This window comes from Cyclopterus lumpus, chromosome 10 (genome assembly GCF_009769545.1).
Source record: "Cyclopterus lumpus isolate fCycLum1 chromosome 10, fCycLum1.pri, whole genome shotgun sequence".
NCBI classification, from domain to species: domain Eukaryota; kingdom Metazoa; phylum Chordata; class Actinopteri; order Perciformes; family Cyclopteridae; genus Cyclopterus; species Cyclopterus lumpus.
The window spans coordinates 7,165,344-7,185,923 of record NC_046975.1 but is presented as its reverse complement, the minus strand read 5'-3'; the positions used below and the strand labels follow the sequence as shown (position 1 = coordinate 7,185,923).

Sequence of the window (20,580 nt, the reverse complement as noted above, 5' to 3'; positions counted from 1 at the left end):
AAAAGAGAGCTGTAATATGTACGCGTTTGTCTTGCCCGAGGGACGCACGACACCACTGTGCTTTATTTAGGTGGCCATAGTGTAGGGCGGTGACGCCAAACCGCCAATCATGTCCATTTTGAACAATACGATCCCCAGAACCACCAAACTACATCGGGTGAAGTCGCTCAGAATAATTGTCAAAAACGATGACACAGTAAGCGCGGACATCGGAGGCCTTACTGAAAGTAGCATGAGCCCTACGCGAACATAAGAGCCCCCCCTCTTTTCGGACACTGAACTAATGAAAGAGCGTATGAGTGACCTGACGGAGGCCATGCTGCAGGGAAAGTAAGAGGATGAAATGAAGGAGAAAATAAATCAGACACCACTGTCTGATTTCTCCGCGCCAATGCGAGCAGAGATTCTTGCTGAATATCTTTGCTCCAGCAACTTTGTGGCGGCGTAAAAAGGGAACAATTCATCTCACTTGCACCGGACAAATCAGTATGCATGGAGCGCCTTCCGTGACAGGGAAAGAGAGGGTATTGGTGCGACGCTTCCAAACTCGCCGGTCTGATGTATCCCCACATAATGCGCTCGTTTCTGTGTGCTAGTCTGGGTGGATTGTACTCAGAAGTCACGGCGACCGTGATGAGAAACATTTTCTGACAGAGGTTGGTGCAACCTTTGATGATTTGCTCCCTCACAACAATGTCAGGTGGCTCAGCAGAGACACCGGAACATTCTTTTGGGCCATTTGCACAATGCTTCTAACCCTTTCTGTCTGAGCAATAAACACAAAAAGAGACAGAAAAAGCAAAAAAATGGTGTCCTGCAAAATAGAAATAAAATGAAAATCTGCCAGATATGACTTCCCACTACAGTGACTTTAATGTCAAGCTTCAGGGTAGAAACAACACAGTGACCTCATGTCTGTGGTGGCGTGCTTTTCAGAGGAAGCTTGAGGTGTTTAAACTTGACATGCAGGAGGTCGTGCTGCACTTTATCGAGCCTTTTGGAACAAACTCGAGGAAACAAAAAAAACACTTTCAGAACCATGCTAAGTTCCTGGAGGAGCTGATTAAACCTTTCCAAACCCGCTTTGAGGACTACGGCTTGGTAAAAAAACAACTTCTGCTGTGCATCGAAAACCCATTTCTTGTCAAAAAATGTCACTGAACTCTCAAATGAAGGCTCCGCCCCTGGGTCCATACAGTACACACAGTACACTCTGCTGGCTCCGTGCCTGCATCCCCGCCATGTTTGCTTCAACATAGTGCAGCCAATCAGCATTTTTCAACAATACTCTGCAGCAGACTCACTCATAAACTCTTCTCCGCCTGTCCATGACAAGCCTTTTGCTTCATAATTACAATTGGACATTATTATTTTTTTAATGAAAGCTCTGATATATCCGACTTGGCGTATTAATAATAATACGGAAGTGCCTGCAAACCGAACAAACATGGACTCCTCATATCGTGCCCGTCAATCAAAATTCAATGAATACAATACTCTGTTGTCAGTTCGCTCTCACACAGCCAAGTCGTAAAGACGGGAACATTTCCCATTACAACCATCCAGCCCATATGATGTGAACGGGGGCATCGGGTCGAAGGTGGATGGAGTTGCGCTGGGAATTACTTGAGGTCACCGGCCTCCGTGTACCATGAAGGGTGTAATTTGTCCCAGCATAGGGGATGCAAAGAAGAAGCCAACAGGGAGATGTCAGTCGCACACGCCCACACAGTGCCTCCGTGTTCGCCCGGCTGTAACAGGCTCAGAGGAAGTCCAGAGGAACGATGTGTCTGGGATTTTAAGGAAATTGTCAGCAATAAAATGGTTGAAGAGAAAATACAGGAATATATTCCCTTGTACATGACAAGGGGATGTGTATGATCTTTTTATTGAAATGACAATAATAGCTTGTCTAATAGGGTAAGCTGTAAATGGCTTACCTTAACTTGCAAGAAAAAATGGCACTAGTAGGAGCTAAACGAAAACACGCCCGTCCTTAAGCTTTTCTAATGCATAGAAGTCTGCAGATTAAGGCCCAATTCTCTCCCAGCTTTAGCCCAGTTCAAGCTATTTGAATTAATGCACACATATTTGAGACGTTAAGCCCGGAGTGTCGATTTAAATTGGTTAATCATTACATCCTTAGTTATCAGAGGGCCTTCGCTGCTGGTGAACAGTACCAACGTTTTAGTTCCTTTCTTCTTCCCCGTCTCTGAGCTGGAACAAGTCTGACTTCAGTGAAGCATTGTGCCCCACAGGAAGGCCGGGGCTAGAGAGTTGTTGTTTCTATCCATTGCACTGGTCTGTAGGAGTCAAATGTAGACACCGTGTGTGTGTGTGTGCGTGTGTGCGTGTGTGCGTGTGTGTGTGTGTGTTTTCAGCTGTACTTGTTATAGTTGAAATCACAAATAAATGGGAAGCTTGCACTAATGAGTATGGCTTGTAGCAGTAGTGATATAACTGAGATTACACTAATACTAGGCATGTGTGTATATATATAAATATGACGATGAATATGAATGAGAGAGAAAAGGACAAGAGTGTGAATTGAGAACAAGGTTGAAGAGGAGGGAACAGCAGTATCTATCATTCATCAATGTCCCGATGAGGTCCGATTGGCTAATGAATTCTTATTAATTATAAATTAATTATAACTTTACCACCTTTCCTCCACTTAGACTGAATGAAAACATGAAAAGGGTTGCTGTATAGTTTGCTACGTGTCACTGAACTCAGCATGTCCTCGCATTATGATGCGTCTGGGGGGCCTTGTGGGCATGTGCTCTTTTGAAATATGTGCTGCCTTGATGAGGAAATAATCTGTTGCCCGCCCTCACCAATCACACCCACACGCCTGGCCACCTCTCAGTCCCCGGGTCGCACAGCAGATTTGGCCGCGGGCCTGTCACTCAGGCTACGCCCACAGTCCTGCACGGGCGGCTCCTGTCAGTCACACTCAGCGTGCAATGCGTCCGATGCAATGTGACGTCGGAGGCAGACAGGCCGCCAGTCGATTATCGTGCACGGCTAAACCAATGTGGCGCAGAAGCGTCTAAATTCATCAAACGCCGCCGATTTCATTGATACAAAGCAGCTCCAAATTCGATAGGCGAACTTTTTATTACCCCTAACTTCACGGGTTCGTACAGACACAAGAGGGAAAGGATGATGAAAAGCGAAAGAGGAAGATGAGAGACAAACAAGATTGGAGCTGATTCCTGCCGCAATCTGACAGATGATCTGAGGACTGTTATTCTCAGCGTACGTGCCCCTTCTACCTGAGAACACGCTGCATCTCTGTCTTTGTACAGTAATAGAATATTCTGTCCCAAGACTCTCTGTTCACACACGGTCAGGTATTTTATACTGACTTCACAGGCTCCGTGGCCATTGTGCTCCCACTAACCAGCTCTTATAAAGGCTCTGGAGATTTCTGCCTGGAGCCCCCTGGTTCCCTGTCATCCATCTGCCACAGCACACACTCATCCTCCTTCCCGCACCCTCTTACCAATGGTAATGAGTGGTAGACTTCACAGAGAAATCTGGCCGTTACTTTTTTTCTTCTTTTTTTGAAGCTGTGGCTCTGTGATTCTCCGGCATTGATCTTGTCTCGCGTCCTCTGGTGAGCTCCTCAATCCAAATTAGAGCCTTCCTTGTCCCCCCGTCTCTTTTCCTTTCCTTTCCTTTCCTTTCCTTCCTTCCTTCCTTCCTTCCTTCCTTCCTTCCTTCCTTCCTTCCTTCCTTCCTTCCTTCCTTCCTACGCGGCAGTCTTCCTACTGTGACACGTAATTAAGACACGTGTTATTACAACATGGCGAACGGTTGCTATATAGTAATCCATCATTTAAATTTCGCAAACAATGTTGCGGCTCGGTTGAGCGCACCGCCGTCGTCCAAGTTCGTCTCTCCGTAGAGTAAATTGCAGGGATTATCTTGTGTCCTTCAAACACTCACTTATGAATACAAGATCTGGGGCATTGTTTAGAGTTGGCTCCACGTGCACCACTGCAGTCAATTAGCTCGGTAAATAAAAGGGCCTCGCTCCATTTAGGATGGATCCCATGTCTGACATGAAAGAGGCGTCGGTCCCGCAGGACCCTACAGCCTTGGCTCGCATCTCTGGGCCCCTTCTGTTCACAACATGAAGGGCTACTTTTTTTCTTTATTTTTTTACACAAACATGTGGTAAATAAGTGTTGTGTGTATGTAAATAAGAACTGTCTGCATTTCATGAGTTTATTTGGACGGAAGAGTTCAGAGAGTCACTCCAGTGTTTGGGAGTTGTTGTTTGCCATGTGCAGGTCTTATCTGGTATTTGTTGACTGGTCCCAGACAGCAAAGCTGATATCCACCGAGAGGAGTGTCCGTGCGTGCGTGTGTGTGTGTGTGTGTGTGTGTGTATGTATATGGCAGTGTGTGTGTGTGTGCATGTATATGGCAGTGTGAGTGCTTGCAGTGGCAGTCTCTCACTCCGACCCACAGGGGGCAGACTAATGCCCTTATCAGTGGCTGACATGCTGCCGCCATATTTCTCCCTCTTGCCCCATCGGCCTCTCTCTCCCTTTTTCCCTCTTTCTCTCTCACCCCTCGTCTTTTCTCTCTTTCTGCCTCTTTTGCCGCGTCGCTCTATTCCCCACACAGACAAGACACAACACATTTTTCTCACTCAACGCTACAGCTGCGAGGCACGCCATCAGAGTTGAGATAACGGGGCCGGGGAGCCGGATGATGAAACAGTGGGCTTTAAACTGGTTGCGGTTATTAGCATGTTGAACAGTGAGGGAGTTTCTAAAAGAAAAGAAAAACATTGCCACAGCCAGAGGTAAATACGCTTCACATGGCACATCCCATGCCTTGGCCACCAACCTCCACGGCACGCCAGGCTTCCTGCGGTACAGTATCTGTTTTGGCCGGCGGTTGACATATAAGCAGCTTAGGCAAATGAATATCTTCACACATTGGGCTCCGGTCTCGTTTACAGAAATGGCTGCAAACGCCGCTGTGTGCACGGAAGCGTTTCTCCGTCTCTTTCATCAGTGTGAATCAAGCGTTCGATGCTGTCAGCGAGCCCACATTTGGAACCATTGACTCGGCAAACACCAGTCCCCCTGCTTCTACTCAAGCAGCGGAGTCATGTGAGTAGCAGCGTCCTGCAATCGCAGAGCCCCCATCTGCTGCAGCCACTGCATTACACTTCTCTGGAATCTGCCACTTCCCAAACTGTATTTGCTGGAAGATCTCCTCGGGCTGTGTAGTCCTTTTTTGTGCCAGCTGCTCTGTGTTATAACTTTGGAATGAATATGCCATTGTTATTTTACCTCTGGCTCCCATAGCATTTAGTGCAGAGTGATTGTTGCGTTTTACAAAACGGAGAGAGGGGGGAGGCGGGGGGGGGGGGATTAAATTGATCGAGAAAAGAGGGGGAGCTCCGCGAGAGAGTGAAAAGAGAAAGTGAGTACAACAGAGAATAAAAGATAATAAAGAAATAATATCAAATGTATAAAGAGAGAGAAAAGAGTGAATGAGATGTATAAAGAGAGAGTGAAACCGAGAGAAGCCAGTGTTTTGCATCTAAATCCTGCAGCGTGCTGTGGTCCCACACCTCATCTGCATATTAAACTGGCCCTGTGGCGTCCGTCCCTCTCAGAGGGTCAACTATCATTGTTCCTGTTGGTTTAAACAGAGCACTGCTTTGCAAAACAAGGGCATCCGATGAGTCACACTGATTTATTTTTTTTCAGCTTCTTTAGATTCGCTGTGTGCATTATGTGTGCGCAATATTTTTTTTTAACAGCCTGTTCCTGTGTTTCATTTCACATTGACCGAGCTTTTGTCTTTGCCCCCGGACATTCCTGCATTAATGATACACACATGAATAAATCACACAGCAAGGCAAACAGCAGCATACTCTATGATAATGCAAATTAGAGAGAGACGCCATTGGGTCATGCTATTTCTACCACAGCTTGTTTGTCTCACTGCAGCGTCCATGATAATTAGAAGATCGGCAAAGGTTTGCGCTTCACGCATGCACCGCTGAGCAGCAGCATTGAGAAGTTCTGCCGGATCCGCAGGGCCAAGTAAAAGGCCATCAAGCCAAGCACACCGCACACAGCACACACCTGATTGGGGAAAGAATTGCAGAGACATGGCCGATGTCCTGTTTGTATTTTCACTGCTGACTTCGTCACAGCCGAACAGTCTGCAGGATGTGATGGAAGTGTTCCTGGCAGAACTGCAAGAATCTTAAAACTATCCACACACCGCTGTTATAAACCGATATGCCTATTCAACTGTATTTCCTTGTCACACATGAGTAAATCAGTTTCACTAAATAATGCATACTGTACACAAGGGTACAGTGCGCAGGCAGGGGGTCTTTTTTTATAAACAAGCTCTATTTTGATGCTACTTTATGCAGTCTGGCATCATATTTACATTGAATGTACATGTGCTATATTATGATGCCTTTGTTGTAGATTAAACTACTCATCAGTACATACAGTAATTAAAATGAGCTCCACCATTACCAGCTACAACATTAAAGTGATGAGCATTAGTCCATCATTGATTATAATCCAATAATATAATTTCTTTCTTTGTCCTATAGTTCATTTTGGAGCAAAGTAAAGTTATACAACCTGAGGTTTGGAAAATGGCATTTCATATTATTATTCACACCTTGTTTTCTGGAATAAAATAGGCTACGAAATGATTGATTTGTTTTGTTTTCCACATCGACCTGTGCGATCTGCCATTTCTCCTTTACTCTTTTCTCTGTGAGTCAGAGCGGACCTTCAGACTCCCCAGAACACACACACACATACACACACACACAGTCTGTTGTGTTATGACTATCGCACATTCACACACGTTGAGATTCACAGTGTTTGGGATTTTGTGCAGGGGCTCCGTCCCCTGCGAGATGACATGGTGAGGTTCAAGCTCAGGTCCGCCGGTCCTGACGATACCCTCTCACTTTTAGGTGTACATGTTTTCATTGAACACGCATTGGGTCAAACATGCAATGTTGATTAAAAATGAAGGTCCCTCGTATTAGCTTCCGCACATTTGAATTTACGAGGTAACAACAGGGTTACTCTCCACGAGAGAATGTTGACTGTGGAACCGGGGCTCCTGGTATGAACACATCTTTTTCCTGCACTATACCAAGGTCACACTACTTCTGTGTAGTCATTATTTGCAGTACCACAAGAGGTTGCTTGTCAGGAAACGTAGACATGGGCCGAATACGAGAAGACATCTACTTGCTCAGCTGTCAACAAGTGGCTGATTTTACTGACTCAAATTGCTCAAATTACACCCATCGGGTTGTCTCTTGACCTAGAGAAACATTGGACAAAAGTTTACGATACGTGAGTGCATTTCTCTCCAAAATATTATCTCAGCTTTGGCCTGAGGGTGGCAATTGGCAGATTGGTTGAAACCTATCATCGGTAACTATGAAAGTACTCAGAAATGGTGACCATAATTGGATAAAGCAATTTGGAGAAACAGCTTACTTACTGCTGCCACATCTTCACTGCTTACAGCAGTGGTCACCAACCTTTTTAAGTCCAAGATCCCTGACCTCTGCCTTGGTGACAGCAAGATCTCCCTATTGAGGCGTTGAGAGAAAAACACTGTCCAGACTTTACAACTTGAGGCTTTTTATTTGGCCTAATTGTAATTGAATTAAATCAAACACGTTGGTCCAGCTTTCAAAATGGATGTGACCAAGAACACACTAAATGACATAAAAGGGAAATTATTTGTTAACCGCACACAATATGAACAAGAAAAAACACATTTGCAATGAGCAGGCAGGATGAACTACCAATATGAACTGTTGTATTTATCAACTGAAGTTTCAACACACAACATTCTCAGTCAGTGCAACTAATGTAAGTTCAGTTCAGCTCTGTGTCCAATCACAAGGCCATCAGAAGTCATGTGACTCCAGTCTGATGTCTGTGAGCTTGTAGTTGGGCTCATAAGCACAGACAGCCAGGCTGAGCCAGTCTGTGAGCTGTCTGTCAGTAATCCAGCTCCTGGATTTTGATTTGGTGATTTTCTGAACTCCACTTACGCGGTTTTCGGGACAATATATACAATTATAGTCATGATTCTACGAGGTATCGTAATTTCATAAAATAAACAAAAGCACTACACGAACACTGCAAATGTAAGTGAATAAATAAATAAGCTCTATATAGCCGGAGTGGGAAATAATGGACAAATCTACATTCTGCAACAGTCTCTGCACCTCTGACCGGTGAAGTTCGGGCTCAGTTTACTCCACCGGTGCGCGCGTTCCGCTTCGACATGATTTTAATCCGTCCGAAGCTGCTTTCGTGTTGCCTGTGGAGTCCGTCGATTGTGCACACGTCTCTTCAGTTTCATGCCCTTATAAGGAACGGACGGCGCGCTTCTGTTTGCAAATCCAGGTGCATGAGAACGCGCGTTCAATTTAAGAATCCTCATTCGTGGGAGCACAGGCATCCATATGAGTTTAATTAAGCACAGTTTGGTTAACATGATGCACAGGTTGACATTGATCAGAAATGAGAAGTCATCTCGAAGCCAAAAACTCAGGCAATAAAAAGTGTGGTGATGCATTTAAACATGAGTTGACAGCCTGGTGGCAGTGTGAAATAGATCATCGCTTTGAGCCCAATGTCATGCAATGTCATGTGGCTGGATTGTCCACCACAGATAAAAGGATACAACGTATGTATCTCAGGCTACTTTGAAAAACAAGGATCCATCCCAGAAAGCAGCTGGTCTGCGTCCTAATCACCTTGGGTGAGAGGAGGACTCATAGATATTCTGGAGGGAAATAGTCAGCCCACTGCCAAGATGTGCTAAGGACCAAAGAAAATATAGTCAATGGGCTTAGTAGAGGCAAATTTATGCTGACTTAAAACGAGGCTCTACCTGTAAAATGCCTGCTATTCAAGTAATGCATTAGCTAGAACACTATGCAGACTGACAGCCACCTTGTTTGTAGTCGCAGTGTGTAGGGTGGCTTCAGAGAGATTACTGAAGCTCACTGTGTGTGTAATGAAGCCCTGAGTCAATAAGAGATGCGGGCTCGAGGCCAAAGGCTGAGTCTGTGCATCAAACGTTTGTGAGAGTCAGTCTGCTTTTGCGCGCTTGTTTTTGTTTTTGATTGACATCCTCTGGGTCCCTGGCCCTTATATGCTTCTCTCAGTGAAGGGACATAGAGTTAGTTATGGGGGCCTTGTTAAAAGTACGTCAGGTTGTCGCGATCATGGCAAATGTGACACTGGTGTCACTTTAACTGGTGGAGATGGCCGCTGCTGGCAGCCGGCCTGTCAACCTCCTCTGGGAGCCTGGCAAGCTTGTCAGGAGGAGCGGAGCTTTGCCGCTGTGGAGGAATGAATTGCATTTACCCGAGGTGAAAGCCCAACACACGAGGAGCGGAGCTTTGCCGCTGTGATGGGGATGGGGAGAAACAGAGCCAGTAAATGTTTGCACCTGGGTACCATTATCACCTGCAGCGCTCCGAGAGACCAGTGGCCAGACCTCCCTCCGAGGGAGCACTCGCACAGCACTTTTGGAAGACGAGCAAGAAAAATCTGAAATGGTTGCTGAAATGGTCTGTAATAAAGACTGTACTGGAGCTGCCTCTGGCTCAGTCACTGTGATGTCTCTGTCCTGTGTGCGGGGAACTCTGTTTGAGGGAAAGCTGCACATAGAGATTTGCAATCGACAGTAGTTTCGTACGGCTTTGTCTGTGGTGAAAACATTTGGTCCCCCCCACATCTGATCGCATTGCCTCTTGCTACCACCTCAGAGCCACGCTGGCTTGTTGTCGCGATGGCGCGTTTGGTAAAAGAGCCCCTATTGATAGACCTCCTTGTGTTTGTTTGATCTTCTAAACAGTGCGACATAATCTGCAGACGCTCCGCACTGATCCAAACACCTCCGCCTCTCATGCAGCTTTCTAGTCCAAAGCATTTCAATTGCTTTTATAATTGAGTTTGTGTGCTGCCTCTGTGATTGCTTTGGATCTCTCTTTTGCTATCAAACAAGGCAATTACTGCCAAGTTGCATATTTACAGCCCCCCACCCCCCCAAAAAAAAGATGCACCAAATTTGTATGCATGCAACTATTGCAAAATCTCTTTTCCAGTTCTGTGCATGTTCTCTATGTCTCTCCACTCATGTGTTGTCAGGAGCTAAAAAAAAGAGGCAGCTATCAATAATTAATTAATAAGGGTTAATATGTTAACAAACTTATAGTGGTTGATAATTAGATGAGCCACAGTGTCTGATTCAGACTTAATTACTAATCCACTGACTGTTCTGTGGGGCTTTAATGAATAATTAATTATAATACACATGAATTATTACTGCTTACCAAAGATCCAGCAGAAATACACGCCGGTCCCTGTTTATAGCGCTATCCTGTATTGATTGATGATAACTGTTTGATTGGGGAAAGTAAGAGCCGCTGGAAACAGCACTTGTACGACATTGCTGCAGCGCTGCGTTTGATGCCGCATGTCCAGGTTTCCAGCTGTGCGATGCTTGTGTCGTCTTTTTTTAATGCAGGTGTCAGAACATACAGTCCTGCAGTCAAGCACGACACAAAATGTGTGGTGCTCAGTGCTGGGATTGAGTGAACAGGTTGCCCCTCTCCCCCCCGTCTCCCCTTCTCCCCTCCCTCCTTTAGTGCACATGGGCAACCTCATAGTCTTCAAGGAAGTTGTGCGTGTGTGGGAGTGTACATTTCTCATCTGCAGACGCTCTGATTTATCCGCTCTATATTTGCATATGTGCACAATGTGATTAAGTGCCATGCCTTATCTTTTTCGCCTGGCAACTTCACCGCATGCATGCACACGTTGACGACACGCGCACGCCTGTATAGTCACACACTTGCATACAAACGGCCATCGTGCGCTCTCGGGGGAGGGGATGAAAGGGACACAGCCAGCAGAAGTCTCCTTGAAACAATGTCTCCTCCAGTCGGACTGCAGCAGTTAGTGAACCCTCTCGGCTTCTCCACCAGCTAATTTCAGGTGACTTTATTTGTGTCTTTATCAGTTGTCAGTCACACACAGTGGCTGTGTACAGAGGCGCCATGGGATCTAATCATTTAAATGCTGTAATATGTCAGTCCATATCATTAACACCCACTGGGCCTGGGGATATGTGACTGAAGGCTGCTGGCAATCTGTGTGTGTGTGTGTGTGTGTGTGTGTGTGTGTGTGTGTGTGTGTGTGTGCGTGTGTGCGTGTGTGCGTGTGTGTGTGTCTGCGTGTGTGTGTCTGCGTGTGTGTGTGTGTTTGTGTGTCTGCGTGTGTGTGCATGTTTGTGTGTCTGCGTGTGTGTGTGTGTCTGCGTGTCTGTGTGTCTGCGTGTATACCTGGCTGTCTAAAGGTTTTCAAATATGAATGTGACTTCCATACATGCCCACATTAGGCTTTCTCCTCCATAAATAGATCCTATAAGAAGGTTTCCCTTTGCAGAATTTATGCCTATTTTGCACTTCGGTGGTTGTTTCCCCAGTTGACAGACACTGATGTGTTTGTTTTTTCATACAATTGTACAATTCCTCCTGCTTTGATCCACAGAGGCAGCTTTGCTGTCAACATTTGAAGGTTGAAAGTACTGTAGAAGGGAAACTTGAACAACAGCAGCAGTCTGACTTCCTGCACTCTTGAGTCTCAGGTGTTAGCAGTCAGTATGCACACACACACACACACTCACACACACACACACACCACATCCTGATGTTACTGTATTCCAACAGGGCGGTCGACTATGATTGCGAAATAAGGAACATAATCTACAACTTTTGTCACAATTAGTCGTTATCTCATTACTCACCTCAAAAATGTCCTCACCTTTGTTTTGCTCCTCCTTGTCAAATAGCTGTAATCAACACTTCTGCTCTCCAACACCCATCTCCAGGGCATGAATCAGATTGGATTGTATTGAAATGCCACGGGGCGGCTTTTATAACTGATATTCTTTTGACAAGGACAGAGAACGTAGAGATTCCTTGATTGAGAGTGATTGTCCTGTAATGGTTAATTGGAGCAATTACTCCTTATGTCGCTTTTGTCTCGTCTCCGCCTCTTTCACAGTGCTTTCACAGTCGTCTGTCTCTTCCTCTTTGGACAGCATTTTTCTCCCTAAATCTGAGATGAATGTGAATAGCGTCACTTCATCATCCTCTCCTCTCTCCCTCTGTTTTTTTACCAAGGTCAATCCAACCTCCCATCGTATTCACTCTTCTTTTGATGATAAATTCCAGTCCCAACTTTAGCCAAATGTGCGTCTCCCTCTCGAGTTGAGATTTATCACAATTATTTCTCCACGGGGCGTCTGCCAGCTTCTAAACATGAGTATCGGAGTGCCAGGTCCACCTAGGGAGACTCGGTAAATCTTCTGATGTCTTGTGAGTATCCGTCGGCTAATCGGAGGGGCCGTAAATTTCCTGAACGCAGCGTATGGCTTTACCCAAAGCAGCAGGAAATCCAGCCCCTGACAAGGAGAATGTGGACTAATCTGCAGCGTTTTCAATAAGCATGTCAAAATACTCTTAAGCAACACATCAACTGCCGTAAATCCTTTCCGCCAATGCCAAGCCATAATGGCAATCGTTTTTCATTGTTGCGCTTGTGTGAGGATGAATAAGTCAGGCCTGTGTTTATTGTTGATGATAGATCGACAGCTATTTAGATGCCGCGTGTGCAAACATAAGACATGCAGATCCTGAGCATGCAGACTGAGGGTGAAAAAAAAGGCGAGAAAGGGAGAATGGAGGGAATTTAAGATGGAAGTCAATAGAACCAAAGGAGACGAGAAGAAAGCGTAATATCCAGGGAGGTACAGAGAGCGAGAGAACAGAAATCAATATTTAGAGAGAGTCCTGGCTGCCGCATCATGTCCTTGTGCAGGATTTATGAGCTCTAAGATCAGGGACAGGTTCCGGGTGCTAGGAGGAGGAATGGATGGAAAAGTGAAATGAAAGTTGTGAGGATCCGAGGCCGGCGTTAGAGCAGGTAGACTGTGCCAACTTTTAGATCTAAGTGGGCTGAGACTGTGCTGTGGGTTGAGATGTCACTCCTGCGTAATGCCAGGTGACAGGGGGAGAAATGGAAAGGCAGAGAGGAACGAGAGGAAGACATAAAGAGCGGGCTGAACAGTGGAAAACAGAGCCCAGACATTATTTAAGGGTCAATGGCCCCTGATTTGATTAACACTTATAACATTCAGGGCAAGATAGAGGGAGCAAAACAACAAAAACAAAGGACAACAGAGGAGAAAAATAAAAATAAAAATCTGTGGGGGGGGGGGGGGGAGGAAGCAAAAAGAGAGCAGAAGAAGATCAAGTTAGGGAGGACGGAGAGCCAGGGGAAGCTAGAAGAGGGGAGGAAAAGTGTCGTGGGGGAGGGCGAGGCCATGTGGGTGGTGTAATCTGTCTGTGTCACAGGGATGATGAAGGGGCCAGGAGGGAGAGCTCTGCAGTTCACCTTCTGGCCTCTGGAGGAAACACACTGACCCTGGCCCTCCCTCTGCCCACCTCCACTCCACCTGCACGATTTATGACTCACAGGGTCGGTCCAGGGTTGCTCCGTTTGAGGACATTCACGAATCTAGCCGTGGCGGCGGTGCCCTGTGTGTTTGCGTGCGTGTGTTTGCGCACAAGGTGAATGAAATCTCGTGTAAAGAAAGCTATTGTATGTCAAGGAGGATGAGACCTTAGTGGCGCCTGGGGAAAAGGGCGGTGGCAATTTCTATCCGAGGCTCAGGAAGTGTGAGTGGAGGCGCATCCCCACATAATCCAGTATGACCGAGATTGAAAGGAGGAGACTGAAAGAGCCAGACTAATAATCAAGGGGGAGAGGTGAGTGAATGAGGGAAGAGTTGGAGACGTAATGCATGCTGATGGTGTCGCGCCATTGTCCAGTTTATTCATGGTGTGCTGGCTCTGCATGCTCAGATCACTCTTTTCTAGAAAATACTTAACATACTGGTCGAGCTTCTTCGATGCTTTGCTCTGTTGATTCAACAAAGTAGTAATTAAAGTAAAATATAATTAAATGATAATCGCCCTGTGCTTCAGGAAATTCTGAAGGGAAATTTCCCACTATTTTCTGATGTTTTAAAGCCGCACTAATTAATATTTTCACAAAGAACCAATGGCTTATGGGTCACACATAGGGTTGAACTCACAGGGAATCATCAACCCAATTCTGTAGTTCAGCCCCTCAGCTCTTTTGATGTGTTTCAGCTTCTTTCATCCATCGCATTGTTTTGCTTTCACGAGCGCACGCTTAAATGTTTCGGTTCGCCCTCACATCAACCTTGGTTTACACAGGAGGCTTTCTGTAAAAACACTCTGATAAACCCACCTTAGTGCAGCCTGCATGACTTCCTGGTGACAACAGCGGAGCATTTAGCAGCTAAAGGAGAGATCTTTCCCTCAGGAGCTGGTGGGGACCAAAGCAGAGCCAAAAAGGAGACTGAAAGTTGCTCTCCCATTCATCACGTGGTCAGAAACACGACTCCAAATGAACGCTGCTCCACGTCTGCAACATTAACTAAAATATACGATTCTAAAACACATAATGGAATGATAGTAGGAATAATAGATGGATGAATTGTTATGCCTATTTTTAAAATATCTTTTTACAATTCCACTTGGCATGAGATTGTTTTTATGGTTTCTTTTGTATTGCATCATTTAGTTTAGTGGTTTATTGAGGTTATATATAAGTGTCCATTATCCTTTGAGGCACACTCGGGATAAAGGGATATATATATATATACATAAACTTGACGCGGCTTAATGACAATCCGTAAACACAATGCATTTTTAAATGGCACAGCAGTGAGCCACATGCATGGGAGATGGCAGGTAGAAATACTGAATTATAGCTTATTGTCGCAGATGCTAAGTGAAAGCAATCAAGGGGAATTGGCGGCATACGGTGTGAGAGGTGAGGGTTGAGTCGTGGGAGATTATGCTGTCGAGGAGTTGAGTCAGAGGGATATTCTCTGAATGGAGATGAGACGGGGATGAAGGTCGCTCCTCATCCATAACAGATGATTCATAGTCTGCCCTGACCTTTATTACCTATTACCCCCCCCCCCCCCCCCCCCCCCCCCCCCCCCAATGTCTACTGCAGAGCTCCGCTGCAGGGAGAGTTCAAGTATATGCAACACTCGCGAAGCCCGCATTCACATGTGCTGTGCAAGCGTCCGCACAAATGCACATTTTCACGCGCAATCGTTTCGATTTCGTTAACGCACATTTCGCCGACACACGTGCAAACGCCAAAATGTCAAAAGTTCACTGCGGCACCCTGCGCACATCTAATGTGACAAATAACTTCTTCCTCCAGTTGCATTGTTCTAATCCCTTTAGTGAGCTCCGGAATGGAAATATAATTACATTTCTGTGGTGCAGTGCCTTTGATAAGACAGCCGCATGCTGAGCTGAATGTCTAACTGAGTTGGATGCCTCTCCAAAGCCCACTCCTCTCTCCACTCTACTTCTCTCCCTTACTCACTCCTCTCCATCTCTTCTCTTCTCTTATGCTGTCTTTCACGTTTTCAGCCTATTTTCCCCTCCTTTTGTTCTCTCAACCCCTACTCGCTCCCGTCTGTCATCTTCAAAAAGCTCACTCTACCTCTCTCTCTCTCTCTCTCTCTCTCACCCACACAGGTATTGCGGTGGATAAAAGAGGCGTTGTCTACTTCGTCGACGGCACCACTATTCAGAAGATTAATGAAAGGGGTCTGCTCTCCACTGTGATTGGCTCAAACGGACTGATGTCGACGCAGCCGCTAAGCTGCGACGCACGCATGGACATCAGCCAGGTAAGCTAATAACACAGAGTGGCAGCCAGAGCCACTTCGGGTTTTTTTGCCCTGAAATATAAGACATTTTGTGTCAGTCAATAAGCGAAATATACGGCAAAATAATAAGTTTGTTGATCTCTTACAGTCAGTGATCGTTCTTTGAATTTGAATTGCTTGGCCTCCTCCACAGAAACCCTTTCTGTCTCCTTAAAGGTGTATGCGGGTTTTTTCCGTGTGTGTGTGTGTGTGAGAGAGAGAGAGAGAGAGAGAGAGAGAGAGAGAGAGAGAGAGAGAGTGAAGCAAAGACCAAAGACAGCTACCGCACAGATTTGATCAGCCAGCCCTCAGATCACACTGCTGACTTATATCAGGCCTATTAGAGCAGAGGCTGAATTATAGATGAACTGCCGGCTCTATGGAGGGATCTCTGCCCACACGCGTGTATGTGTGTGTGAATATGCGTGTTCAGCCAGGGTGAATTCCCAGCGGTGCTCTTATGTGTCTTTAAAGGGGCCCGTGTCACCTCACTCGTGTTAGTTATCGGCCTCTGCGGCGCGTTCATCCTCCATCTGTGTTTGTTCCTACAAACTGCTGCAACTCCAATGTGGCATCAGTATTGATGGAAGCCTCTGCATGGCTAGACAAACATTACCGCTTTCATTTATGCAAAAGAACAGCCTAGATTTGAAGTCTCACTTTCTGTATGAAATCTAATCTGTAAGGATACTGCAGCTTGTGCATATTTGTTCCCAGAATGCCGATCCATCACCACCCCCCACACTGATAAAATGGAAGTTAGTTTGCCCCTCTTTCTAACAATAGCTCTAATTCTTTCAGCTATTACTTTTCTTTTGTGTTATTTCAACACCCGCTGAGTCACCAGCTGCTCCTGCACACTCTTGTGCACAGGGCGACTAGTTAACGTTAGCTGGCATCTTTGTCTTTCATATACACTAATGTCCCGAAATAATGTCGATCCAAATCACAGAGAATAATAGAGAACGGCCATCAACGTCAGCCCCACCCTAGTTCACTATACATACGTAACAGAGGAGAACAGAAATAAAAAATATACTGTATATTCCTATTCTTGAGTTTGAGACTTTTTAGTTTTCATTTTAGTTTCAGTTTGACTATAATTGAGCAGGAACAGCTCGACCTAACTTGTAAAAAGTGATGGCCTGCCATCACTGCAAAGTTCAATATCATGAGCAGGAGAGATATGATGCGTGTCTTCTTCGGCTAAGGACAGAGTGATTCCTGCTTGATGAATCTCTCTACCTCCTTAAAATGGGATTTCAGAGTGAACCCTCTTCTCTCTCATTTGACAGTGCCTATAATTGGACATGTCAGTGGCAATTTAACATGATCCATTTATTTACCAATCCATTCTCGGGAGTCATCAATCACCTCACTGATCCCTCAGACGCAGCACCTCGTCTCCGCGGCTCACAGTTTGAGTGTTTATGTGTGTTTGTGAGAGAGGCCGCGATGTGGCCAGCTGTGCGCCGGCGTGGGTTGGTCCGTCTCTGAGCCCCGCGGCGTCAGCGGGCAGGGTGTGTTATTTGAGCCCGCGGCGATCACAGTTATTGGCTGACATTTGCGACAGTGCCGAGGCGAGTCTTGAATAAACACAGGGAAGGCTCCCTGCCCGCAGCTGACCTTTGCATGAGCAGGGAGGGTCAGGAGGCCTAATGCTGTGTTATTAAGGAGCTATTATTTGTATCACCTGTAACTGACTCTTGTGTGGGGATAGCCAATGCAGCTCTCTTCTTCTCCCGGTTAATTTTTTTATAGAAGTACATTTATTGTAATGTATGGTCTGTGTCATTCCGCAGGTGCGCTTGGAGTGGCCTACAGACCTGGCCATTAACCCGCTGGACGACTCCCTCTACATCCTGGACAACAACATTGTCCTACAGGTAGAGAAACACTCCTGAACACACACACTCACACACACCAAACACATGTGTGCCACTAAATGAATTGTAAACCTGTCTCCTATGCCTATACTTTAAACGTTTTTAAAGAGATTGGCACTGTGCATAGCCGAGGAATAAATAAATATATTTCACATATTTCTGCAGTGCTGTCACTTAATTAAGGTGCATTTAGAGTGAGCAAGGCTAAGAAAAGAAAGGAAATAAATCACCTTGATTTAAAAATCTGAAAAAGAAAAGCATGCAATCAACACTTTTATTTCTCACCCAAACACTTCCATCACTACAACATTCCAGATTTTCTTGCCTAAGTGTGTATCTTGAGAAAACTCAGTGAGTCATATGACGTTTTGCGCATTGGTTCAACAAAGACATAATGTAGCTGAGTCCACTTCCCATAAAGAATTGCTTATAATTATGTACTTTCTGTTTCTCCTTTACATAGCTTATACATGTTAATGTTTTTTGATTTCTTTTCCATATCAGGTATCAGAAAATCTTCAGGTGCGTATCGTGGCGGGCCGCCCCATCCACTGCCAGGTCCCAGGCATCGACCACCACCTGGTGAGATGGGCGGCGGTGCGCGCCACCCTGGAGGCCGCCAAGGCCATCGCCCTGTCCCACCTGGGCACGCTGTTCATCGCTGAGACTGACGAGAGGCGCATCAACCGCATCCAACAGGTCATTCTGTTGCTAGAAAAATACCATGCATTGTTACTTTTTTTTTTTCAGCCAGAGATGCTCTGATTGGGCTTTGAAGGGCAGCTACCGATGATGGATGTATTATCAGTGACCGATACCATCCATCAGGTTCCCTTTTTCACAGATATTTACATAAAGCTTTGGCATATGACACCCTTAAAGCCACTACTGTCATGTTGAAGTGTTATTACCCATTGTTTAAAATACTTATCCAGAGTATTCATATATTGCTAAACTATTTGTTACTGATCACCCTTCAAAATCGACAACGATCCTGACTAGATTCTGGTGAGGTGTCCTACTGCAGCATGCCTCTGTGAATGATTACACAACAAGCCCCCCCCCCCACACCCCTGCTACAAGAATGGGTTTTACATGTGTAGGAAACTGACAAAACAGGAAAAGACATCTGAGCTGCAACTGACACCAGCCATCTATTTGGCCTCATGACTTCACACGTGTTGCATCACTGCGGTCAGGTTGTAGTCACAGATGCCGTGCAGTAAGAAACTTACACAGACATAAGAAAATCTGATGCATCCAAAACATTGAATAATAATCTCAAACGCCTGTTTTTCACTTGAAGAATCTTTTTGAACTTTTTTGTCCATTAGCTCCATTAACAAGCAGCATCCAATCACAGCCCCATTTGGGCTCCGGGAACACAAATATATTGCCTGCTGGACTCAATCAATAGTCCCTTTGTGGTCAGCAGCCCCACGCTGAGTCCATGTGGAGGCAGACAGGAACATAAAAAGCCTCAGAAGCTTTTTTTGATGGAGTCTGGCCAGCCATGTTAGATAGCGCAAGTCTTTTTGATGTCTTTTTTCACAGTACTTGTCACTCTTATTTTATGCAGCGTATATCCGGGCCCATATTAAATCATGCATCTCAGGACCATTCACACAGAAAGTCCAAGAAAGAAAGAAAAAAGAAGCAATCCTCAAAATAGGACTTGAGTTATTCATGAAGGTTCCTACTCGCGCTCTCAGCGGCAAGTAGACGTTCTCCTTTTGAGACAGAGTGGAACCGTTTAATGACAATGAGTCATAAAACAAAACTAATGATGATGTGTTGCAGATTTTCTCAGCGGTTCTGAATCAACACATTCAAGGACCTGACAGGCTGATGCAGATACTGTTTTGATGCAGGGGAAACTAAATGAAATACAGAAAACGGTGTCACTTGTCAGACAAACTAAGCTGCATACAGGTACAGACGGACGATATATTTTAGATTTTTTAAATGACACGCAAATGAATCGCTACATTTCATCCTAAATGACTGACAAAAGCTGAATCTTTTACTATTTAGCCAGAAGAATCTTACTTTTCCATTCAGCGCAATAAGTATTGAATATGAACGGGCCTTGGCATTAAGGCAATGCCTTGGCACTGCAACATATTATCAAGGACCCAACATCCATAACCAATGTTTAACATTATTGAATATGCATGATATTGGAGCTTTGAGGTGCAGTCAAGTCACAATAATAGCGCCTCAGAATTAGCACCGTTTATGCTGTGCTTGTTTGTTTTCAATTAAGTTGGAAATTGGAAGAACTTGTCTTCAGTGAAGCGGGCATATTTTTTCAAGTTGGAGCATTTTTATCCAATACGAGTCACAAGACTTTGAAATTAAAAGAAGAAGATGGTCATTATTTTTTATATCAAAAGCTCTTCTTTCTATATTTCGCCACCTCTGGAAGGTCCTCCTGCTGGGAACTGGGAACTGATTAGGACGACTGGAGGACGGTATTTTCAGAGAACAAGTGGATGAAATGCTTTTACTCCTTTGCTACGTCTGAAGTTGGGACTAAATGTGCAGAATCTTTGGCTGAGTTGGGATTGATTTTCCACTCTGGGATGTTTGATAACCCAGACTAAGATCATACATTTTTAAAGTAATAGTTCAACATGTTGGGTAATACACTTATTGGCTTTTCTGCTGAGCCTTCAATGAGCAGATCAAAACTACTTTCATGTCCGTATGTTAAAAATAAGGCTACCGTGCAGTTAGCTTAGCACAAAGACTGGAAGCGGAGAGTGACAGCTAGCCTGGCTCTGTGAGTAACCGTAACAAAACCTGC

At 45.2% G+C, this 20,580-nt stretch overlaps 1 protein-coding gene across 1 annotated transcript in view; it reads left to right on the top strand.

The window, feature by feature from the left end:
- tenm1 (teneurin transmembrane protein 1) overlaps nt 1–20,580 on the top strand; it is a 155,983-nt gene that overhangs the window by 116,660 nt on the left and 18,743 nt on the right. The window contains 3 exon segments of the mRNA XM_034543761.1: nt 15,713–15,867; nt 17,688–17,771; nt 18,276–18,470. Coding sequence (XP_034399652.1) covers nt 15,713–15,867; nt 17,688–17,771; nt 18,276–18,470 — 434 coding nt within the window.